The sequence below is a fragment of the Cetorhinus maximus genome, chromosome 31 (genome assembly GCF_964194155.1).
Source record: "Cetorhinus maximus chromosome 31, sCetMax3.hap1.1, whole genome shotgun sequence".
Taxonomy (NCBI): domain Eukaryota; kingdom Metazoa; phylum Chordata; class Chondrichthyes; order Lamniformes; family Cetorhinidae; genus Cetorhinus; species Cetorhinus maximus.
Genome location: NC_135909.1, coordinates 6,173,767 through 6,199,224, shown reverse-complemented (window position 1 = coordinate 6,199,224; position 25,458 = coordinate 6,173,767). Strand labels below are relative to the sequence as shown.

The following is a 25,458-nucleotide window of genomic DNA, read 5'->3' as shown; positions in this document are numbered from 1 at the left end:
CCTGCGCCGGCCAAACAAGTACCTAACTATTCTAATCCCATTTTCCAGCACTAGGCCCATAGCCTTTTATGCCATGGCATCGCAAGTGCACATCCAAATACTTCTTAAATGTTATGAGGTTTTCTGCCTCTACCACCCTTTCAGGCAGTGAGTTCCAGATTCCCACCACCCTCTGGGTGAAAAAATTCTTCCTCACATCCCCACTAAACCTCCTGCCCCTAACCTTAAATCTATGCCCTCTGGTTATTGATCCCTCCACCAAGGGGAAAAGTTCCTTCCTGTCTACCCTATCTATGCCCCTCATAATTTCTCAATCATGCCCCCCTCAATCTCCTCTGCTCCAAGGAAAATAACCCCAGTCTATCCAATCTCTCCTCATAACTAAAACTCTCCAGCCCAGGCAACATCCTGGTAAATCTCCTCTGCACTCTCTCTAGTGCAATCACATCCTTCCTATAATGCGGATTCCAGAACTGCACACAATACTCTAGCTGTGGCCTAACCAGCGTTTTATACAGTTCCAGCATAACCTCCCTGCTCTTTTATTCTATTCCTCGGCTAATAAAGGCAAGTATCCCATATGCCTTCTTAACCACCTTATCTACCTGTCCCGCTACCTTAAGGGACTGGTGGACATGCACACCAAGGTCCCTCTGATCCTCGGTACTTCCCAGGGTCCTGCCATTCATCATGTATTCCTGTGCCTTGTTTGTCCTGCCCAAGTGCATCACCTCACACTTATCTGGATTAAATTCCATTTGCCATTGATCAGCCCATCTGACCAGCCCGTCTATATCCTCCTGTAATCTAAGGCTATCCTCCTCACTATTTACCACCCCACCAATTTTCGTGTCATCCGCGGACCCACTGATCAACCCTCCTACACAAAAATCTAAATCATTTATATATACCACAAAACAGCAAGGGACCCAACACCGATCCCTGTGGAACCCCACTGGACACAGGCATCCAGTCACAAAAACACCCCTCGACCATCACCCTCTGCTTCCTGCCACTCAGCCAATTCTGGATCCAATTTGCCAAATTGCCTTGGATCCCATGGGCTCTTCCCTTTGTCATCAGTCTCCCATGCGGGACCTTATCAAAAGCCTTGCTGAAGTCCAAGAAGGATAGATTCTGGCTCTCGCGTTCACCAGAATGCTTGAGAAGATTGAACTATGAGGACTGGTAGCAAGCTTCTCCTTGCCATCCCTTCACTTCGGAAGGAAGGCCAAAAAGTGATCTGATCGAGGTCAAAAAAATGGTATAAGGATTCGATAGGGTCGATAGAGAGAAACTATTTCCTCTGGTCGGGGTGGGGAGCGAGGAGTCCAGAACAAGAGGGCAGAACCTTAAAATGAGAGCCAGGCCGTTCGGGGGCGATGTCAGGAAGCACTTCTTCACACAGAGGGGAGCGGGAATCTGGAACTCTCCCCCCCCCACCGAAAAGCTGTGGAGGCTGTCGGTCAATTGGAAAAAAAATCATATCGAATTGATAGACTTCTTGATGGGTTAGGGTTTCAAAGGTTATGGAGCACAGACTGGTAAATAGAGTTGAGATACAGATCTAATGATCTAATTGTATGGCGAAATATGCATGAGGGGCTGACTGGCCTTCTGTTCCTAAATTACGAGAATGGCACTCTATTGCTCCAAGGCTGGTCGGGGATAAGGGGAGTTGGTCAGAGTTCTGCTTTTCACCAATGTTCAGTGATCCATCCCCTAATGGAGAATTTACTGAGGTAACGTTGGTTCCGTTGTCCAGTGCTGATATACTCCCAACCTGGGTGAGCAGCCTGTTGACACAGAGTCATTAGGGCACAGAAGGAGGTCATTCGGCCCATCGAATCCATGCCGGCTCTCTGCACACCAATCCAGTCAGCCCCATCACCACCCCGCCCCACCTGCCACCCGCTCTATCTCCGTATCCCTGCAAGTTTATTTCCCTCAAGCGCCCATCCAATTTCCTTCTGAAATCAATCATCGTCTCCGCTTCCACCCCCCCCTCGTGGGTAGCGACTTCCAGGTCATCACCACTCGCTGCGTAAAAACGTTCCTCCTCACACCACCCGCTGCATCTCTTGCCCAAAACCATAAATCTGTGCCCCCCCCTTGTCCTCGTACCATTGGTTAATTACCATGTCTACCTTATTTAAACCTGTTATCATCTTGTCCACCTCTATCAAATCCGCCCCCTCAGCCTCCTCTGCCCCAAGGAGAACAACCCCAGCTTCTCCAACCTAACCCCATCGCTAAAATCCCCTCATCCCTGGGACCGTTCTGGTCAGTCTCCTCCGCAACCCTCTCGAGGACCCTCACCTCCTCCCTAAAGTGTACCCTGTCACGTGAATAATGGCAAATGGGAGTTACGGGAGTGCTACCCCTGACCATGGAACTAAATCCCAGCAAACACTTAAGCATCTTGAATTGGCAAGGGGGGGGCGGGGGGATTACACTGTTCAGCAAACTCGAGTTCCACGTTCCTTATGTCCCTTCTAAACAACTCCTGAACCGTTGACTCCCTCGGGCCTGACCTGCACCCCCAAAGTGCCCTTCTCCAACCCCCTGCTTTAGGGTGCAGGTTATGAACTAAAAGCAGAGGGCATTGTCGGTCAGCAGGTCAGGCAGCAAGTACCGGGCTGAGAGACCATAAGACATAGGAGCAGAAATTAGGCCATTCGGCCCATCGAGTCTGCTCCGCCATTCAATCATGGCTGATAAGTTTCTCAACCCCATTCTCCCGCCTTCTCCCCGTAACCTTTGATCCCCCTTACCAATCAAGAACCTATCCATCTCGGTCTTAAATACACTCAATGACCTGGCCTCCACAGCCTTCTGTGGCAATGAATTCTAAGAGATAAGTGTAAACGGATCTGGGTGGTGACTCTTCATCGGAGCATTGACCAGAAATGTTGACTGTTGTTCTCTCAGCCCTCTGCTGGCCAGCTCCCTCAGCCTGACCTCCGCCAATCCTTTGAGTGGTTTAAGGGAAACACAGTATAGGTGCATTTGGGAACATGATGGATTACAAAGGATATGTAGCACAGAAACAGGTCATTCGGCCCAACTGCTCCTTGCCGGTTTTTATGCTCCACTCGAGCCTCCTCCCACCTTTCCCTATCATTGTAACCCTCTATTCCTTTCTCCCTCATGTATTTATCCAGCTTCCCCCTTAAATGCATCAACACTATTCACCTCAACCACTCGCCGTGGTAGCGAGTTCCACTCTCTCACCACTCAGTGGCTAAAGAAGTTTCCTCCTGATTTCCCAATCGGAATTCTTGGCGATTGTCTTTATTGATATTAATGGTCTCTAGTTATGCTCTTCCCCACAAGAGGAAATGTTCTCCCCGTACCCACTCGACCGAAACCTTCCAGAACTTTAAAGGTCTCTTAATATGCCATCCCACAGCCTTGTTGTTGTTTTGTCAAGAGAAAAGAGACCCAGCCTGTCAGTCCTTTCTTTGAAGGCCATCGCCACACGTGAAGAAAGGAATGTCGATGGGGTGAGCTCTGGAAGGAGTCTCCTGTGGAGCATAAATACCAGAACGGGGCCAGTTGGGCCGAATGGCCTGATTCTGTGCTGTAGACTTTATGCGATATTTCAGATTTCTAGCATCCTGAGTATGGGCCGAATGGCCTGTTTCTGTGCTGTAGACTTTATTTCAGATTTCTAGCATCCTGAGTACGGGCCGAATGGCCTGTTTCTATGCTGTAGACTTTATTTCAGATTTCTAGCATCCTGAGTACGGGCCGAATGGCCTGTTTTCTGTGCTGTTGACTCTGTGTAGTTCGGATTCCCAGCACCCACAGTATCTCGCTTTGGTTGCGGCGCGCTCAGGCTTTTGAACCCGCCTCCGGGCACCTGCTAACTCTGTTGCCTTAACTCTCTGCCGTGCAGTCCCAGGGACCGAGTCCCCCAGCTGGTCATCGTGCATGACGACCAGCATGCAGCTAGCCAAAGAGTGCCTGAAGGAGCAGGCCGAGGAGCCAGAAGAACCCACGCAGCCCCTGGAGGGGCTCGAGATGTTTGCACAGACCATCGAAACAGGTAAGCACGATGAAACTCATAGTTTATGCTTTGGTTTATTTGACCCCCCTCAGCCTCCCAGGTTCCCAACAATGAAGGAAAGATCGTGCATTTCTATAGCGCCTCTCATGACCTCGGAATGTCCCAAAGCGCTTTACAGCCAATTGAGCCCATCTTCTAGTGCCGTCACTGTTATAACGTAGGAAATGCAGCAACCAATTTGTGCACAGCAAGATCCCACGAATGGCAATGTGATAGTGACCCAAAATATCTATTTTTAATGTTGTTGGTTGAGGAATAAATATTGGCCCCATGACACCAGGGAGAACACCCCCTTGCTCTTTTTTCAGTAGTGGCCAGTGAGACCTTTTACATCCACCTGAGAGGACAGAGGTATGGTTTCATGTCTCAACTGAAAGATATACCTTTGACAGCGCCCTGCTCCCTCAGTACTGACCCCCCAACAGTGCAGCGCTCCCCCAGTACTGACCCTCTGACAGTGCAGCACTCCCTCAGTACTTGGCCCTCTGACAGTGCAGCGCTCCCTCAGTACTGACCCTCCAACAGTGCAGCACTCCCTCAGTACTGACCCTCTGACAGTGCAGCACTCCCTCAGTACTGACCCTCTGACAGTGCAGCACTCCCTCAGTACTGACCCTCTAACAGTGCAGCACTCCCTCAGTACTGACCCTCCGACAGTGCAGCCCTCCCTCAGTACTGACCCTCTGACAGTGCAGCACTCCCTCAGTACTGACACTCTGACAGTGCAGCACTGCCTCAGTACTGCTTTGGTGCATCAGCGTAGATTTTGTTGTGCCGAAGTTCTAGAATAGCGCTGCCTGCCAGTGAATCAATTGTGCTGTTGCTGCTTGTGGTACTCCGGGTTTATTAAATCACCTTTGTCAAATTTGTTTTTGATTAAACAGTGCTGAGGAGGATAAAAGTTACATTCCTTGACACTATAATTCGAGTGGAACACACTCCAGATGGGTCCAGGACCGGAGTTGCCCTGGAGGTGCACATTAAAAGGTCTGTAATTATAATATTCTAACTTTGGACGAATTGAATTAAGAGATTTTCAGCAACTGGATGGGATACTATTGTACCTGCCATCGTAATGTTTGATGGAGACGGTGTAGAGGGTGATTTACTCTGTATTTAACCTCGTGCTGTACCTGTCCTGGGAGAGTTTGATGGGGACAGTGTAGAAGGTGATTTACTCTGTATCTAACTCCGTGCTGTACCTGTCCTGGGAGTGTTTGATGGGGACAGTGTAGAGGGAGCTTTACTCTGTATTTAACCCCATGCTGTACCTGTCCTGGGAGTGTTTGATGGGGACAGTGTAGAGGGAGCTTTACTCTGTATCTAACCCCGTGCTGTACCTGTCTTGGGAGTGTTTGATGGGGACAGTGTAGAGGGAGCTTTACTCTGTATCTAACCCTGTGCTGTACCTGTCCTTGGAGTGTTTGATGGGGACAGTGTAGAGGGAGCTTTACTCTGTATCTAACCCTGTGCTGTACCTGTCCTTGGAGTGTTTGATGGGGACAGTGTCGAGGGAGCTTTACTCTGTATCTAACCCCGTGCTGTACCTGTCCTGGGAGTGTTTGATGGGGACAGTGTGGAGGGAGCTTTACTCTGTATCTAACCCCGTGCTGTACCTGTCCTGGGAGTGTTTGATGGCGACGGTGTAGAGGGAGCTTTACTCTGTATCTAACCCCGTGCTGTACCTGTCCTGGGAGTGTTTGAATTTGACGCTGGGAGCTCGAAATGGAAAAAGTTCCATTCTGCAGATTAATTGAACACAAAGTGTATTTGACGATTCAAAATAGGCCGGGAAAGCAAGTTTTGAGAAGGATATAAAGAGTCTTCAAAGGGATATGGAAAGGTTAAGCAAGTGAGCAAATTTTTGGCTGATAGAGTGTAACGTGGGAGAATGTGAGATTGTCCGCTTTTGTAGGGAGAGCAGAAAGGCAGCTTGTTTAAATGGAGAGAGACTGCAGAATGCTATGGTACAGAGGGACCTGGGTGTCCTTGTACATGAATCACAATGTGTTAGCCTGCAGGTACAGCAAGTGATTAGGAAGGCAAATGGGATGTTGGCCTTTATTGCAAGGGGAATGGAGTATATAAGTTGGGAAACCTTGCTCCAGCTGTCGAGGGCATTGATGAGACCACTCCTGGAGCACTGTGTACAGTTTTGGCCTCCTTATTTGGGGAGGGAGAAAATTGCATTCAAAGAAGGCTCACTTGGCTGATTCCTGGGGTGAAGGAGTTTTTTTTATGAGGAAAGGTTGAGCAGGTTGGACCTTTCCTTATTAGAGTTTAGAAGAATGAGAGATGATCTTATTGAAACATATAAGATTCTCAGGGGATCTGACAGGGTAGATGGTGAGGGAATGTTACTCCTTGTGGGGGAATCTAGGGGGCACAGTTTAAAAATGAGGGATCTCTCAGTTAAGGTGGAGATGAGGAGGAATTTCTTCTCTCAGAGGGTCATTAGTCTTTGGAATTCTCTCCCCCAGAGAGCAGTGGAGGCTGGGTCAGTGAATATATTCAAGGCTGAGTTAGACAGATTTTTGATTGACTAGGGAGTCAAGAATTATGGAGAGGGGGGCAGGTAGGAAAGTGGAGTTGAGGCCACGATCAAATCGGCCATGATCTTATTGATTGACGGAGCAGGCCCGAGGGGCCGAATGGCCTACTCCTCATTTCTCTTACGTTGATCAGTACCAAAGTACTTCCACAGTCATCTCTAACACAGTTGTCTCTATATTTCTGCAATGGTGTCCTCAGGTTGGAGTACTGTGACGAAGCTGTGAAGGACTCGGGAGGCTTCTCGAAGAGGGACCCCATTCCCATTGACATCCACCAGCCTCCGGCCTTCGTCCACAAGGTGCTGCAGTTTTCCGGGGTGCTGCTGCACTATGAGGAGATCCCCGAGCAGGGTGGGGAACCCCAGCCCTCAGCGCCCATACCGCAGGTAAGGGTCTTCACCAGGAACCCTGCAGAAACAAAGTCATTCCCCTGGCCGCTAGGCAAACACTGGGGCCAGCAAGGGAAAAGCTGGGCTTTACATGTAGCACAAAGGCACAGGTATAGAAACATAGATTTAAGGCACAGAAGCCTTTCAGGTCATTGTGTCAGTGGCAGTCGCAAAAGAGTCCCTCAGTCTATTCCAACTTCTGGTTCTTGGTCCTTACAGACTTTGGATGTTGCTAATATGAGAGACATATTGCTGAAGTGACATACATTTATACACGGGGACCTGTTCCCTGCAAACAAAATGAACATGTTTGGGCCTTGCATCTTTTTTTGAATTACCAGGGAGCTTGGGGAGCCTATAGCCAATCAGAGCTGACTTGTCAACCAATCAGCATCCTTTTCTCCTGTGGCATACATTGTTGGGATTGTTTGAAATTTGGCGTTCTTGTGTTTGTCCTGATGAGTGCGAGGTGAAAAGCTTCGACACCATGCCTCTCTTTTCAGCAACGTTCAGGTTTTTGATCTGTGATCCTGTAGGTTACGGCACCTCAAGTGCATATCCGAGTGTCTTTCGGGGATTTCTGTATGATGTAAAGAAAACGGGCTGAGTGTTGGCAGTGTCCCAGTTTGGAGAGGCAAAATAGATCATGAGGTTAGGATTGGAGCAAAATGTTAAAAGAAAAACCTTGCATTTATATAGCACCTGTTCATGAACCCTGTGGGGGGTGGGTGGGGAGGGGCCCCAACACACTTTGTAACCAATGAAGTACTTTTGAAGTATTGCTGAAAGTGTCGGAGCTTTTCATCTTGCACTCATCAGGACAGATGCAAGAATGCCAAATTTCAAAGAGCGGGGGCGACAAGTTATACCGCATGAGGAGAGGATGTTGCTTGGTCGGAAGTCGACTCCGACTGGTTTAGTCATTGCCATAGTTCCCGCGTGCGTTCTCCACGGCAGCTACCCGAGTTGACTCGCCAATCAATTCGCATCCTTTTCTCCTGCAGTGTAAATCGTTGCTGCTTTTGAAATTTGGCGTTCTTGTGTTTGTCCGGATGACAGCACGTCACTATTCTCCGCAGTACTCGAGTTCTGTGCCACCAAGCGACAGTTTTGCACTTTTGCTGTTGCGATTTTGAAACAGGGCGGCCGCAGACAGCACAAGCTGACGGCCAGATAACCTGTGACGCTGGCAGTCTGATATAAAATCCGGGAATGCTGGAAATGCTTGGAAGGTCAGGCAGCGTCTTTGGAGGGAGGAACAAAGTGGACGTTTCAGACAACCCGTGACGTCACTTTGAGGGACAAGTATTGGCCAGGACCCTTCAAAATAACGCACGGGGTCTTTTGCGTTCATCTGGGAATGCAGATTTTAACGTCTTGCCTGAATAACAGCGGATCCGACAGTGCAGCACTTCCTTGGTACTGCACTGGGAATGTCGGCCTGGATTATGTGGATTAACCACATCTTACATGCAGGGTGATGGCCAGCAGCTCCTGCTGGGGTATCCGCTTTGGGGACGTGGTTTTTTTTTTCCCCGATGGTTCGGAGGAAGGGGTGGGGTGGGGGAGAGCGAGGGCTCTCGTTGTTTGCTGCCGTTTGGAGCAGAGGCGAATGGATGGGATGAGCTACAAAGGGATCAGGATGAAACGCAAAGCCAGTGAGCCGGGCAAAGGAGACAGCGGGAGTGCAAAGTAACCGGGCACGACGTCCGGGAATTGAGACAGTGCAAGGAAGTCGGGGCTTCGATGGGAAAGCATCCTTACCCCCATCAGCTCAGTGCGAGTGGCAGTGAAAGGATCCTCATCGCCATTACAGCCCTGGGGAAGGCCATTCGGCCCATTGCGTCCATACCAGCTCTCAGTGGAGCAGGTCAGTCAGTCCCATTCCCGCCCCCCCCACTCCTGCTCCATCCCCGTAGCCCTATAAGTTAATTTCCCTGAAGTGTCCATGCAATTTCCTTTGGTCCCTGTTCCTGTTGAGAAAGGGCCGTACGTTGTTAAACCACAAAGCCAAAAATATCACAAAAGCATTTTACAGCCACTGATTGATGTGGCAGTCATGCTTTCACAGGCATATGGGGCAAGCAATTTCCACACAGTCGGCTCCCAGCAATGATACATACGAATATATGAATTAGGAGCAGGAGTAGGCCATTCGGCCCCTCAAGCCTGCTCCGCCATTTAATAAGATCATGGCTAATTTGATTGTAACCTCAACCCCACAACCCCGACTCCCCCGATAACCTTTCACCCCCTCGTTAATCAAGAATCTATCTAGCTCTGCCTTAAAAATATTCAAAGTCTCTGCTTCCACCGCCTTTGGAGGAAGAGAGTTCTAAAGACCCACAACCCCTCTGAGGGGAAAAATTCTCATCTCTGTCTTAAATGGGTGACCCCTTATTTTTTAACAGTGACCCCTAGTTCTAGATTCTCCCACAAGAGGAGAAACATCCTCTCCACACCCACCCTGTCAAGACCCCTCAGGATCTTATATGTTTCAGTCAAGTCGCCTCTTACTCTTCTAAACTCGAGCGGATACAAGCCTAACCTGTCCAACCTTTCCTCATACGACAACCCGCTCACTCCGAGTATTAGTCCAGCAAACCTTCCAATGCATTTACATCCTTCCTTAAATAAGGAGACCAATACTGTAATGATGTGAATACCTCCTTTTTGTTGGCCGTTGAGGGAAAGATTGCTGGCCCAGGGCACCTCCACGCCCAATTTAACAGTGGGCATAGATCCTGTACTGGGATACAGTCAATACCCTAGTCTGAGAGTCTGTTACTCCCTGACCTAGGGCTCTGGGTTAGACTGTGGCTCGAACCCACGATCTTCCAAAGCAGAGGTGAGAGTGTGATAATTGACAGGACCAGGCGTTGCGCTACAGTGCTCAGAAGGGATAGCAAGACCCTGTGAAGGTTCACGATATCTCCCTTTGCTGTGTGGTCAAACTTACTGCTGAATTAAAGTGCCGCTCACTTCTTGAGAGGTGGATTCTGTCGGACGAGATTGATTGCCAGAAGCATCGTACTTCTAAAGTGTTTTTAAAAAAAATATATCTCTTCTCTTTCCACAGCCAGCGGAATCGCCGGTCCCCTCCGCTGGGGAATTGCACACTCGCCCCGAAGCGAGCAGCGGGACCGCAGAGGGAAGGACTTTGCCACCGCATTCGCCGATGATGCAGATTGGCAGTTGCACGGGCTGCACGGAGATGACCGTGAAACTCAAGCAGAACGACGCACTCCCTGGGCCGAAGGTTACTGGGGTGGCGGGGTTGGGTGTGGGGAGGAGGGCGGAGGGGTGAGGAGCAGACAACAGATTCGGGCATGGCGGTGGGGGTGGGGGTGGGGGGAACACTATACGCGCTGTGCTGTGCCCGCTTTCCCCACCAGTTGCTGGTCCCCCGTTTTTAGAAATGAGAGATTTCCACCTCGCGTTTCACAACCTCGGGACATCCCGAAGCACTTTATTGCCAACGCAGTGCTTTTCGAAACGCAGTCTCTATTGTGGGGAAACGCCGCAGGCAGCCTGCGCACAGCAAGCTCCCACAAACAGCCATGTGATAATGACCAGATCACCTGTTTTAGGTGGTGTAGATTGAGGGTTAAATACGGATTCCGGGGCATTGGGGAGAATTCTGCTGTGAAGTGTTGGCCGTGGATCTTTTACGTTCACCCAAGAGGTCGAACGTCGCATCCAAAAGGCGCCACCCCTGACAGTGCAGCCCCCCTTCCGTGTTGCACTGGGCTATCGGCCCAGTTTTCTGTGCTCTGGTGTCTGAAGCGGGACTTGAACCCCCAACCTTCTGACTTAGTGTGCTACCCACTGAGCCATGGCTGACCCAGTTCGGGACTGTTTCTAATGATTCCGTATTCCATCAGTCATAAATGCAGGTCAGGTCAAGGAGGGCCCAAGTCAGTACTTAAAGGCAGGCTTTCGGCCCTTGGTCACGGAGGCCAAATTGTTGCACATCGATGGTCGCCCTTGAGAGTATTAAGATTCAAGCCGTTGTTGAACACTGGAAGTGGCAAAAGCAAAATACTGCGGATGCTGGAAATCTGAAACAAAAATAGCTGGAAAAACTCAGCAGGTCTGAGAGCATCTGCAGAGAGGAACACAGTTAATGTTTCGAGTCTGGCTGACTCTTCATCAGTACTAAGGAAATAGAGAAATGCGGTGAAATATGAGCTGGTAGAGGGGGATGGGACAGGAAGAGCTGGATAGAGGGCCAGTGATAGTTGGAGGCAAAGAAGAGATTGCCAAAGATGTCATAGACAAAAGGACAAAGGGGTGTTGATGGCGGTGATATTATCTAAAGGATGTGCTAATGGGGACATTAAGGGTAGCAAGCAGGACGAGCAAGTGATAGATAGCCCTAGTGGGGGTGGGGCGGGGGGAAGGGATCGAAATGAGTTGAAAGGTCGAGCTGAAACAATAGATCGAAATAAATTTTAAAATAGGTGGGAAAAGAAAAGTATATTTTTTAAAAAATTATAAATCATTGGAAAAAGGGGGATCGGAAAGGGGGTGGGGATGGAGGAGAGAGCTCATGATCTGAAATTGTTGAACTCAATGTTAAGTCCAGAAGGAGTTCCTTTCCCTCAAGGACACTTGAGACCTCAGGACGTGTGTTGCCCCAAGGTGGGTGGGGAGCAGCAGCCACTGTTAAATTGGACTTGGGGATGTTGGTTCTTGCCCGCAATAGGAGTCTAGAACCAAGGGGGGAGTCCCTCAGTGCTGTAGGCCGGTCACTGTAAAACCCCTCACTCTAATGCACCACTGAACCCGAAACGCCAACACCTAATGCCTCAGAGAGGGTGCAAGAACCACTGAGGAGGAACGGCGATATGTTGTACGCTAAGGTTGCCGACTCCCTTGTTCTATCCCACATGATGTGAATGAATACAAATGGTGGATTTATCCTAGCCTGCCTTTAATTCAATCTATGCACCGGACCAGGACTGAGAGGATACAGCGTTCAGGAAAGACTGAACAGACTTGGGCTCCGTCCTCTGTTAAGGGAAGGCTGATAGTGGCCTAAGAGTGGTCCTCAGGACGATTAAAGAATTTGTTAGGGTAGACGTCGAGGTGTTGCCACTTGTGGGAAGGGATCGTTAAAAAAAAGGAGCAGGAAAATGCCATTTGGCCCCTTGAGTCTGCTCCGTCAAACCCAGGGGTCATCGGTGTAAGAGACAGTCACTAATAAAGTCCAATCGGGAATTCAGGAGGAACTTCTTTACCCAGAGACTGGTGGGAGTGTGGAATGTTGAGGTGAAGAGTATCGATGCGTTTAAGGGGAAAGCTGGATAAACACATGAGGGAGAAAGGAATAGAAGATTATGCTGATGGGGGGGAGACGAAGAGGGGGGTGGGAGGAGGCTTGCGTGGTGCATAAACACCAGCGTGGACCAGTTGGGCTGAATGGCCTGTTTTTGTGCTGTAGCCTCGACACAACCTGATACAATGCCTTGTGTCAAAAGATATGAATTATCTTCCATCGTAGGAACAGAATGGGAGGCCATTCAGCCCCTTGGGCTATTACATGGGAGCAGGAGGAGCCATTCACCTTATTGAGCCCATGTGCAATTCAGTTAGATCATGGCAGATCCTCCTGTCCCTGTGTAACAGGCCCGAGGGGCTGAATGGCCTCCCATTCTGTTCCTATGAAGGAAGATACATCATATCTTTTGATGCAAGGCATTGTATCAGGTTGTGTCGAGTCTACAGCACAGAAACTGGCCATTCGGCCCAGCTGACCAATGCTGGTGTTTATGCTCCATTCAAACCTCCTCCCACCCACTTTCCATCTCCCACCCCCCTCAATCGACATAATCTTCTATTCCTTCCTCCCTCATGTGTTTATTCAGCTTCACCCTTAAACGCCTGGGGTCCATAACTGTGAACACGCTTCCCTCACAAAAACAGGGGATCAGGAACAGCACTGTGGGTGTACCCCACACTGCAGCGGTTCAAGAAGGCAGCTCACCACCACCTTCTCAGGGGCAACTGGGGATGGGCAATAAATGCTGGCCCACAGCCCATGAATGACAATAAAAGCCCGGTTGATATTCCGCCTCCTGGGAGCAGTGAAAAGGGTTCTGCTTCTTTGTTTGATCTGTGCTGACTGCTGTCTTTTTCTACCAGTTGGAATTAGATGGGAAGATGGGATCGCTGCACCTGTTCCTGAACCCACAACAGATCTCCAACCTGGAGGACTTGCTCAGCACACTTCACCTCTCAGGTGAGCTCCGCACAAGAACTGGGTTTAAGAGTTCTCAGTGACTGGCCGAGGAACGATGAAAGTACCCGGATGTTACTCAATATAAAACCATCAGCCTGTGAAAGGACTGGGCATTCATGCCCAAGCTCACCTGCGAGGTGTTGGGATGCTCCTTTCTTGCCAGGGTGCTTGGTGATGTCAGCAATTTGGGAGGGGGTTGCGGGATATTCCCATTCAGAGCCTGCGAGCTGTTCCTGGCTCTGGGAAAACACACAACCGGCCGGCAGGTATCCTGCCGTAATCAGAGACTTTTTGGAACATTCCCTGTATATTTTCATCTACATACTCGGCGATACCCCATGATGTCCGGAGCAGGCTTAGTTAAAAGTCTAATTATTGTTCATGAAATTTCCCTACCATTGACAGCTCCTCTGCTTGCTGTCTCTCACTTGATCAATATCATTCTCAGGGCAGGTACAGCATGGGGTTAAATACAGAGTAAAGCTCCTTCTCCACTGTCCCCATCAAACACTCCCAGGACAGGTACAGCACGGGGGTAGATAGAGAGTAAAGCTCCCTCTACACTGTCCCCATCAAACACTCCCAGGGCAGGTACAGCACGGGGTTAGATACAGAGTAAAGCTCCCTCTACACTGTCCCCAGCAAACACTCCCAGGGCAGGTACAGCACGGGGTTAGATACAGAGTAAAGCTCTCTCTACACTGTCCCCATCAAACACTCCCAGGACAGGTACAGCACGGGGTTAGACACAGAGTATAGCTCCCTCTACCTTGGAGGAATGTGATCTACATTGCTGATTAGCATTTCCCATTTTCTACACAAGTTAACATGTGGTGTCTTTGAGTGAAATTGTTAGTTCAGTGCTAAGCTAGAGACAATTTTATGCTATGGGCTCATGCTGTTTAGGAACTGCCCATCTCCTTTCATGTTGGATCCATATAATTAGCAGGCGGGGAGGGCGATCAGCCAGCGAGATGGGGTCTGTTTGAGCACGACGAATCTAGCATCTAACCCACTGCTCAGATTGTCCACTGTTGAATTCAGTTCAGAGGAGGTTTTGCCCACCTCCCCTCTCGGATACCCTTTCAATTCTGCGCCTCCCTCACATCCCGCTGGTTTAAAAGTTTCTCGGGTCTGCGCCCTGGAGAGTGATTCTGACCATACAGGGTCTCGATGTTGGGTGCAAAGGTCCTCTTTCTTCCTCCAGCCATTTTCTCCTACACGTGTGTAGCATCCGTGTCTCTAAGCACCTCCTGGCTCACGCCTCCCCGAAGATTTGCCTTGATGCCCTTCGATTTCTCCCCCTCCCCCACCCTTCTCGCCGACCCTTTGCCATGCCAAGTGTTAATGGGCTATTTAACTATGTCAGGCATCGCATCTAAGCCCAACTCTTGGTGTCGGTGCGTGTGAACTTTACTGCACGAGGGTGGCAGTCAGGAGCAGGACCCTGAGCTGATTGTTTCTTCCTACCTAGTCCAGTGGCACTGGGGCTAGTTGGAAAAAAGAAAGATTTAAGTTTATATAGCACCTCAAACACCCCAAAGCTCTTTACAGCCCGTGCTGTTGTGAAGTGGGAAATGCCAATTTCTACACAGCAGGCTCCCAGAACTGTTAAATCGATTCTAAGTCAGTTGGTGAAGCATTTAACTAGACACTAATACTTTTCTTGATAGTAGGTTTATTTACAGAACTCAGAATTACATACGTCCACTTCCTACCCACTACTCCTGTGTCCCAGCAGTCTCTCTTTTTACGTGCCCTAGGTATTTAATTGAACAACGCCCTTCACCTGTGTATCTTGACAATATAGTTAACCTACCATTAACAGCAAACGGCAATGTGATGCTGTCCAGTTAATCATTTTACTGAGTGAGGCTGGTTGAGGGATAGGTATTGACGCAGGACTTCAAATACAGGGGGTTGGATCTTGCGCGTCCGCTCGAGCCGGCAGAGGGCGCCTCTGACTGCACGGCACTCCCTCGGCACTGCAGTGGGAGGTGTCGGCCTGGATTATGGGGCTCCACTCCCTGGAGTGGGGTTCGATCCCACGACTCTCTGTCTCAGGCAAGAGGCTCACTGAGCCACGGCTGCACAGGCTCAGCCGAGAAGAGCGAAGTCAGCACCTTGCCTTGTTGTTCTGCGTCGATACCCCACTGCCCGGTGTTTTCCTGCTGGCGAGCCCCCCCCGCCCCCCCTCCGATAATTTTCCTCGACGCTGGAGGGATTGTGTAACCGTGTGAGTTTTATTTTTTTTGGTCCCCTGCACTCGTCGCGAGGCAGAAGTGAACGGGCTGAGGGAGAAGCTGAGCAAGAGCCGGCCACTGGACCCCGAGGACTTCAAACTGATTGAGCAGGACCTCAACAAGCAGCTTCACTCGGGCCACAGCCTGGGGCACCCCAAGGGCGAAGAGCGGGACTCGTTTGCAGGCACGGAGAACGGGGGTAAGGAGCTCATCTTGGTTTCTCGTGCTCCGGCGCTACGGTTTGGGCCTCAAAAACACAAGAAGTAGCAGCAGGCACAGGCCATTCGGCCCATCGAGCCTGCTCCGCTGTTCAGTGCGATCGTGGCCGATCTGATTGTGGCCTCAACTCCACTTTCCTGCCTGTCCCCTCTTAACCCTTCACTCCCTGGTCGATCAGAATTCTAACTCAGCCTTGGATAAACTCAATGACCCAGCCTCCACTGCTCCCTGGGAAAGAGAATTCCAAAGACTAATGACCCTCTGGAGAGAAGAAATCCCTCCTGCTCCCCTCTGTCTTAATCCCGAGACCCCTTTATTTTGAAACTGAGCCCCCGAGTTCGCGATTACCCCACAAGGGGATGCACCCTCTCAGCATCTCCCCTGTCAAACTCCTGCAGAATCACCTCTCATTCTTCTAAACTCCAATGAGTATAGGCCCAACCTGCTCAACCTTTTGCCTATCAGACAAACCCCTTCTTCCTGGGAATCAGCTTCTCGGAGCTGCTCCCAATGAAAATGTATCGCTCTGTAAGTGAGGAGGCTGAGATCTGCACAGTACTCACCAATGCTCTGTGCATTGTCTTCGAGGGAAGACTTCCCAGCTTGTATACTGCATGTTCTTCGGGGACGGTCAGCTTTTACCACCTGTGCTGGATGAACAAGCAGAGCAGTGACTGGACGAAGCTGACCGTTCTGACCTGGACCTACAGCCCTGCCAGGTCCCATTCCTGCTGTCAGCTGAGCTCCCCAACCCAGCACAAAAAGAGATGCTCCCGTGAACGGAGGGGGGAGCACTGTGCGATGCCTGGTCCAGGCTTGCTGGAATGGGGTGCCGCTCGATGGCCGACGGCTCCCGCGGCGTTTTCCACTGCGAGCGTGGGCTGGCTGTTCGACCACAGACTGCATCACAGCCAGTTGCAGTCCCGTTCTCACCCTGGTGCCCAGAGTTACCGGATAGTCAGCAGCTGGAATTTTGTCCACTCCACCGCCTGGTCCCACTGTAACCAACTGTAACCCCCGGACTGGCTGGGATTGGCTAACTCGGCGCAGATGGAGCACGGACCCCAGTGCCTTTTGGGGGGTGGGCAGGGGGGTGGGTGGGTGGTCCCGTGCTCTGGGGAGGGGCTGAACGGGGAGGGGATGCTTGAGCCTGCTGTCTTAATCCCGTGTCATAAATTCTCCCCGATTCCCATTGCCAGTGCCCCCGGAGATGTTTTATTCCATGGCCCCGATGACCAGCAGTATGGCCTCAGTGCAGTCAGTGAGTGAGCTGTCGGACGTGGACCTAGAGAGCTCGATGCGCAGCGACTACAGCAGCTGCCTCCCCCAGCCCCCTTCGCTGGGAGCAGGCGTAAGTAACAATAACTGTCATTTATATAGCACCCTTTGAATTGCTTCTAACGCGTTTACGTTCTGTGTTAAACAAGGCGGCCAAAACTACGCACAGTATTTGAGACGTGGTTTCACCAATGCCCTCTATAACTGTGCTGACACGTTTCTCTTTGAATGTCCTCCAGCTGCTGATGAACAGCCCGCATCGCTATGGGAGCTCCATGTTCCCCACCACTCTCCCCAGTTTACAGCCCATGAGCAGACTGCAAGGTCAGTAAGAGCTGAGCTCACTGCACACTCCGTACACATCGACCTCTTCTCAGGGTGTCTCTGTTGTAGGTGCGAAAGCTACAAGGGCCTTTTCTCTCATCCATTATAGTTTGGGATTGTTACAGGGCTATGGGGAGAGAGCGGGGCAGTGGGATTAGTTTGGGATTGATGCAGGGCTATGGAGAGAGAGCGAGGCAGTGGGATTAGTTTAGGATTGATACAGGGCTATGGGGAATGAGCGGGGCATTGGGATTAGTTTGGGATTGATACAGGGCTATGGAGAGAGAGCAGGGCAGTGGGATTAGTTTGGGATTGATGCAGGGCTATGGAGAGAGAGCGGGGCATTGGGATTAGTTTGGGATTGATACAGGGCTATGGGGAATGAGCGGGGCATTGGGATTAGTTTGGGATTGATACAGGGCTATGGAGAGAGAGCAGGGCAGTGGGATTAGTTTGGGATTGATGCAGGGCTATGGAGAGAGAGCGGGGCATTGGGATTAGTTTGGGATTGATACAGGGCTATGGGGAGAGAGTGGGGAAGTGGGATTAGTTTGGGATCGATACAGGGCTATGGAGAAAGAGCGGGGCAGTGGGATTAGTTTAGGATTGATTCAGGGCTATTGGGAGAGAGTGGGGCAGTGGGATTAGTTTGGAATTGATAGAGGGCTATGGGGAGAGAGAGGGGCAGTGGGATTAGTTTGTGATTGATACAGGGCAATGGGGAGAGAGCGGGGCAGTGGGATTAGTTTAGGATTGATACAGGGCTATGGGGAGAGAGCAGGGCTGTGGGATTAGTTTGGGATTGATACAGGGCAATGGGGAGAGCACAGGGCAGTGGGATTAGTTTGGGATTGATGCAGGGCTATGGAGAGAGCACAGGGCAGTGGGGTTAGTTTGGGATTGATGCAGGACAATGGGGAGAGAGTGTGAACAGTGGGATTAGTTTGGGATTGATGCAGGGCTATGCGGAGAGAGCGGGACAGTGGGATTAGTTTAGGATTGATACAGGGCTATGGGGAGAGAGCGGGGCAGTGGGATTAGTTTGGGATTGATGCAGGGCTATGGGGAGAGAGTGTGGACAGTGGGATTAGTTTGGGATTGATGCAGGGCTATGCGGAGAGAGCGGGACAGTGGGATTAGTTTGGGATTGATACAGGGCTATGCGGAGAGAGCGGGGCAGTGGGATTAGTTTGGGATTGTTACAGGGCTATGGGGAGAGAGATGGGCAGTGGGATTAGTTTGTGATTGATGCCGGGCGAGGGGGAGAGAGCGGGGCAGTGGGATTAGTTTGTGATTGATGCCGGGCGAGGGGGAGAGAGCGGGGCAGTGGGATTAGTTTGTGATTGATGCCGGGCGAGGGGGAGAGAGCGGGGCAGTGGGATTAGTTTGGGTCTAGTAGCAAGCTGCAATGGACGTAATGGGCTGTCTGTGTGGGTTGAAGTCAAGCGGAACTTTCTGATCCATGGATATTTGCATTGTGGGGCTAGATTGTGTAAAATGTGTCAGAAAAGCAGAACATGGTGGTCATGCACAGAAGACCCATCAGCCAAGGAACATGATAACATTTTCGAGGGACACCCTCCCTCCCAAGAGTTTGAGCAGTTAATTGAAAGCATTACTGCAGGGAGACGGGACTGAGGGAGATGGTGAGGGGTTGGAGTGGTGTCTGCTTTAATGGGATGGCCTGCCTGGACCTGTTTTAAGGGATATTGGGGAGGAGGTTTCAAGGGTCACGACCCCCCCACCCTTAAACCTGTCGAATGTTCTCTTGCCAGGTAAATCTCAGTCGCCCCCGTCGCTGGACAGTGTGAAGGCTGAGCTGCTGCTGAGGCTGACCATCGGTGGGCTGACTGTCACACTGCTGCACCTGGATCCACTCTTCGGCCAGCCCCCTGGAGTGCCAGATGTCCCCTCGGGAACCGGGACCCTCTTCCAAAGCGCCGCCCGCCAATACTTTGCTGAGCTGGCCTACTTCAAGGACAGCATCTTCGGGGGACGTGACTTTGACCACCTGAGGGGCCAGTTTGAAAGGGCCTGCCCCCTGAACAATTTAAGGTAGGTGGCGGGGCAGCCTTGGGAATTCACCGGAAGGTTTCCAGCAGGTCGTGTTGCTTATAGAGGACCACTTTCACCAGGCTGCCCGCACTTAATCCGTCACCAGTGACTCTTATTGAACTGTCTATGGAAATAGGCACAAGGACAGCATGTCCCTCTCTCCCCCTTACTCCCCGCACCCTTTAATATCCCACCCAGTCTAATCCCTCTCTCCCCTCACTCCCCACACCCTTTAGTATCCCACCCAGTCTAATCCCACTCTCCCCCTCACTCCCCGCACCCTTTAATATCCCACCCAGTCTAATCCCTCCCTCCCCCTCACTCCCTGCACCCTTTAATATCCCACCCAGTCTAACCCCACTCTCCCCCTCACTCCCCGCACCCTTTAATATCCCACCCAGTCTAATCCCACTCTCCCCCTCACTCCCCGCACCCTTTAATATCCCACCCAGTCTAATCCCTCTCTCCTCCTCACTCCCCGCACCCTTTAATATCCCACCCAGTCTAATCCCACTCTCCCCCCTCACTCCCCGCACCCTTTAATATCCCACGCAGTCTAACCCCACTCTCCCCCTCACTCCCCACACACTTTAATATCCCACCCAGTCTAATCCCACTCTTCCCTCACTCTCTGTACCCTTTAATATCCCACCCAGTCTAATCCCTCTCTCCCCCTCACTCTCTGTACCCTTTCATATCCCACCCAGTCTAATCCCTCTCTCCCCCTCACTCCCCACACCCTTTAATATCCCACCCAGTCTAATCCCACTCTCCCCCCTCACTCCCCACACCCTTTAATATCCCACCCAGTCTAATCCCGCTCTCCCCCTCACACCCCGCACCCTTTAATATCCCACCCAGTCTAATCCAGCTCTCCCCCTCACTCCCCACACCCTTTAATATCCCACCCAGTCCAATCCCGCTCTCCCCCTCACTCCCCGCACCCTTTAATATCCCACCCAGTCTAATCCCACTCTCCCCCTCACTCCCCGCACCCTTTAACATCCCACCCAGTCTAATCCTGCTCTCCCTCTATTTCTCCGCACCCTTTAATATCCCATCCAGTCTAATCCCACTCTCCCCCTCACTCCCCGCACCCTTTCACATCCCACTCAGTCTAATCCCACTCTCCCCCTCACTCCCCGCGCACTTTAACATCCCACCCACTCTAATCCCACTCTCCCCCTCACTCCCCGCACCCTTTAAAATCCCACCCAGTCTAAACCCACTCTCTCCCTCACTCCCCGCACCCTTTAATATCCCACCCAGTCTAATCCCACTCTCCCCCTCACTCCCCGCACCCTTTAATATCCCACCCAGTCTAAACCCACTCTCCCCCTCACTCCCCACACCCTGTAATATCCCACCCAGTCTAATCCCACTCTCCCCCTCACTCCCCGCACACTATAATATCCCCCCCAGTCTAATCCCACTCTCCACCTCACTCCCCGCACCCTTTAATATCCCACCCAGTCTAAACCCACTCTCTCCCTCACTCCCCGCACCCTGTAATATCCCACCCAGTCTAATCCCACTCTCCCCCTCACTCCCCGCACCCTTTAATATCCCACCCAGTCTAATCCCACTCTCCCCCTCACTCCCCGCACCCTTTAATATCCCACCCAGTCTAAACCCACTCTCCCCTCACACCCCACACCCTTTAATATCCCACCCAGTCTAATCCGACTCTCCCTCTCACTCCCCGCAGACTATAATATCCCCCCGTCTAATCCCACTCTCCCCCTCACTCCCCGCACCCTTTAATATCCCACCCAGTCTAAACCCACTCTCCCCCTCACTCTCCGCACCCTGTAATATCCCACCCAGTCTAATCCCTCTCTCCTCCTCACTCCCCGCACCCTTTAATATCCCACCCAGTCTAATCCCTCTCTCTCCCTCACTCCCCGCACCCTTTAATATCCCACCCAGTCTAATCCCTCCCTCCCCCTCACTCCCTGCACCCTTTAATATCCCACCCAGTCTAATCCCGCTTTCCCCCTCACTCCCCGCACCCTTTAATATCCCACCCAGTCTAATCCCTCTCTCCCCCTCACTCCCCGCACCCTTTAATATCCCACCCAGTCTAATCCCACTCTCCCCCTCACTCCCTGCACCCTTTAATATCCCACCCAGTCTAATCCCTCTCTCCTCCTCACTCCCCGCACCCTTTAATATCCCACGCAGTCTAACCCCACTCTCCCCCTCACTCCCCACACCCTTTAATATCCCACCCAGTCTAATCCCACTCTTCCCCTCACTCTCTGTACCCTTTAATATCCCACCCAGTCTAATCCCTCTCTCCCCCTCACTCTCTGTACCCTTTCATATCCCACCCTGTCTAATCCCTCTCTCCCCCTCACTCCCCACACCCTTTAATATCCCACCCAGTCTAATCCCACTCTCCCCCCTCACTCCCCACACCCTTTAATATCCCACCCAGTCGAATCCCGCTCTCCCCCTCACTCCCCGCACCCTTTAATATCCCACCCAGTCTAATCCAGCACTCCCCCCTCACTCCCCACACCCTTTAATATCCCACCCAGTCTAATCCCACTCTCCCCCTCACTCCCCGCACCCTTTAACATCCAACCCAGTCTAATCCTGCTCTCCCTCTATTTCTCCGCACTCTTTAATATCCCATCCAGTCTAATCCCACTCTCCCCCTCACTCCCCGCGCACTTTAACATCCCACCCACTCTAATCCCACTCTCCCCCTCACTCCCCGCACCCTTTAAAATCCCACCCAGTCTAAACCCACTCTCTCCCTCACTCCCCGCACCATTTAATATCCCACCCAGTCTAATCCCACTCTCCCCCTCACTCCCCGCACCCTTTAATATCCCACCCAGTCTAAACCCACTCTCCCCCTCACTCCCCGCACCCTGTAATATCCCACCCAGTCTAATCCCACTCTCCCCCTCACTCCTCGCACCCTATAATATCCCACCCAGTCTAAACCCACTCTCCCCTCACTCCCCTCACCCTTTATTAGCCCACCCAGTCTAATCCCACTCTCCCCCTCACTCCCCGCACCCTTTAATATCCCACCCAGTCTAATCCCACTCTCCCCCTCACTCCCTGCACCCTTTAATATCCCACCCAGTCTAATCCAGCTCTCCCCTCACTCCCCGAACCCGTTAATATCCCACCCAGTCTAATCCAGCTCTCCCCTCACTCCCCGAACCCGTTAATATCCCACCCAGTCTAATCCCACTGCACCCCTCACTCCCCTGCACCCTTTAATATCCCACCCAGTCTAAACCCACTCTCCCCTCACTCCCCACACCCTTAATATCCCACCCAGTCTAATCCCACTCTCCCCCTCACTCCCCGCACCCTTAATATCCCACCCAGTCTAATCCCACTTTCCCCCTCACTCCCCGCACACTATAATATCCCACCCAATCTAATCCCACTCTCCCCCTCACTCCCCGCACCCTTTAACATCCCACCCAGTCTAATCCCACTCTCTCCCTCACTCCCATCACCCTTTAACATCCCACACAGTCTAATCCCACTCGCCCCTCACTCCCTGCACCCTTTAATATCCCCCCAGTCTAATCCCATTCCCCCCTCACTCCCAGCACCCTTTAATATCCCACCCAGTCTAATCCCACTCCCCCTTCACTCCCTGCACCCATTAATACCCTACCCAGTCTAATGCCACTCTCCCCCTCATTCCCCGCTCCCTTTAATATCCCACCCAGTCTAATCCCACTCTCCTCCTCACTCCCTGCACCCTTTAATATCCCACCCAGTCTAACCCCACTCCCCCTTCACTCCCTGCACCCATTAATACCCTACCCAGTCTAATCCCACTCTCACCCGCACCCTTTAACATCCCACTCAGTCTAATCCCACTCTCCCCGCACCTTTTATTATCCCACCCAGTCTAATCGCACTCTCCCCCTCACTCCCCGTACCCTTTAACATCCCACCCAGTCTAATCCCACTCTCCCCCTCACTCCCCACACCCTTTAATATCCCGCCCAGTCTAATCCCACTCTCCCTCTCACTCCCCGCACCCTTTAATATCCCACCCAGTCTAATCCCACTCTCCCCCTCACTCCCCGCACCCTTTAATATCCCCCCAGTCTAAACCCACTCTCCCCCTCACTCCCTGCACCCTTTAATATCCCACCCAGTCTAATCTACTCTCCCCCTCACTCCCCGCACCCTTTAATATCCCACCCAGTCTAATCCCACTCCCCCTCTCACTCCCTGCACCCTCTAATATCCCGCCCAGTCTAATCCCACTCTCCCTCTCACTCCCCGCGCCCTTTAATATCCCACCCAGTCTTATCCCACTCTCCCTCTCACTCCCCGCGCCCTTTAATATCCCACCCAGTCTTATCCCACTCTCCCCCTCACTCCCCGCAGGCTTTAACATCCCACCCAGTCTAATCTCTCTCCCCCCCTCACTCCCCGCACCCATTAATATCCCACCCAGTCTAATCCAATTCCCTCACTCCCCGCAACCTTTAACATCCCACCCAGTCTAATCTCACTCACCCCTCACTCCCCGCACCCTTTAATATCCCACACAGTCTAATCCCGCTCTCCCCCTCTCTCCCCACACCCTTTAATATCCCACACAGTCTAATCCCACTCTCCCCTCACTCTCCGCTCCCTTTAATATCCCGCCCAGTCTAATCCCACTCTCTCCCTCACTCCCCGCACCCTTAAACATCCCACCCAGTCTAATCCCACTCTCACCTGCACTCTTTAACATCCCACTCAGTCTAATCCCACTCTCCCCGCACCTTTTATTATCCCACCCCGTCTAATCGCACTCTCCCCCTCACTCCCCGTACCCTTTAACATCCCACCCAGTCTAATCCCACTCTCCCCCTCACTCCCCACTCCCTTTAATATCCCACCCAGTCTAATCCCACTCTCCCCCTCACTCCCCACACCCTTTAATATCCCACCCAGTCCAATCCCACTCTCCCCCTCACTCCCCGCTCCCTTTAATATCCCGCCCAGTCTAATCCCACTCTCCCCCTCACTCCCCACATCCTTTAATATCCCACCCAGTCTAATCCCACTATCTCCGTCACTCCCCGCACCCTTTAATATCCCACCCAGTCTAATCTCACTCTTTCCCTCACTCCCCGCACCCTTTAATATCCCACCCAGTCTAATTGCACTCTCCCCCTCACTCCCCGCACCCTTTAATATCCCACCCAGTCTAATCCAGCTCTCCCCCTCACTCCCCGCACCCTTTAATATCCCACCCCGTCTAATCGCACTCTCCCCCTCACACCCTTTAATATCCCAGCTCACCTCAGCTCTCGCATCGCCCGTTAACCTCCGCTCCAGTGAGGAAAAAGCCTTCATTTCTTAAATTGCTCCATCAGTAACCCCGTCATGCTTGGTAACACCCTGTGAATCTTTGTTGTATCTTTTTCATTGCTGTTATATCCTTCCTGGAATAAGAAGACCAAAACCACCCGCAGTATAAGTAATGGCCTAAGCAATGGTCTCTCCTGGCTCAACATTACTTCTTTGCCTGTTGCAGTCCATACCTTGGGTTCCCAACACCAAGAACCCTGCTTGATTTCTTTTCTATGATTCTAGTGGCCTGTGTATCTGTATACCAAGGGCCCTCTGCTCCTCCTTTTCATTTATTCTCACGATGTAGGCATCACTGGCAAGGCTGGCGTTTTATTGCCCATGCCTAGTTCCCCTGAGATGGTGCTGTTGGGCCTGCCTCTACGATTGGCTCATGAGGGCCACTTCAAGGGGTGGGTCAAGGTGCAGCCACTTCGGCCTGGGGCCTGGGCAGACTGGGTAAAGGATGGCGGGCCTGGGGCCTGGGCAGACTGGGTATAGGATGGTGGGCCTGTGGCCTGGGCAGACTGGGTAAAGGATGGTGGGCCTGGGGCCTGGGCAGACTGGGTAAAGGATGGCGGGCCTGGGGCCTGGGCAGACTGGGTAAAGATGGTGGGCCTGGGGCCTGGGCAGACTGGGTAAAGGATGGCGGGCCTGGGGCCTGGGCAGACTGGGTAAAGGATGGTGGACCTGGGGCCTGGGCAGACTGGGTAAAGATGGCGGGTTACTGTCGCTGAAGGGGCATGAC

The 25,458-nt window shown here is 51.8% G+C and overlaps 1 protein-coding gene across 1 annotated transcript in view; it reads left to right on the top strand.

Moving 5' to 3' along the window:
• atg2a (autophagy related 2A) overlaps positions 1-25,458 on the top strand; it is a 118,965-nt gene that overhangs the window by 14,478 nt on the left and 79,029 nt on the right. Inside the window, exons 3-11 of the mRNA XM_078532993.1 lie at positions 3,902-4,051; positions 4,957-5,059; positions 6,824-7,010; positions 10,093-10,272; positions 13,161-13,257; positions 15,538-15,699; positions 16,919-17,070; positions 17,237-17,321; positions 19,097-19,376. Of these exons, the coding sequence (XP_078389119.1) occupies positions 3,902-4,051; positions 4,957-5,059; positions 6,824-7,010; positions 10,093-10,272; positions 13,161-13,257; positions 15,538-15,699; positions 16,919-17,070; positions 17,237-17,321; positions 19,097-19,376 (1,396 nt within the window). The remainder of the gene's footprint in view (positions 1-3,901; positions 4,052-4,956; positions 5,060-6,823; positions 7,011-10,092; positions 10,273-13,160; positions 13,258-15,537; positions 15,700-16,918; positions 17,071-17,236; positions 17,322-19,096; positions 19,377-25,458) is intronic.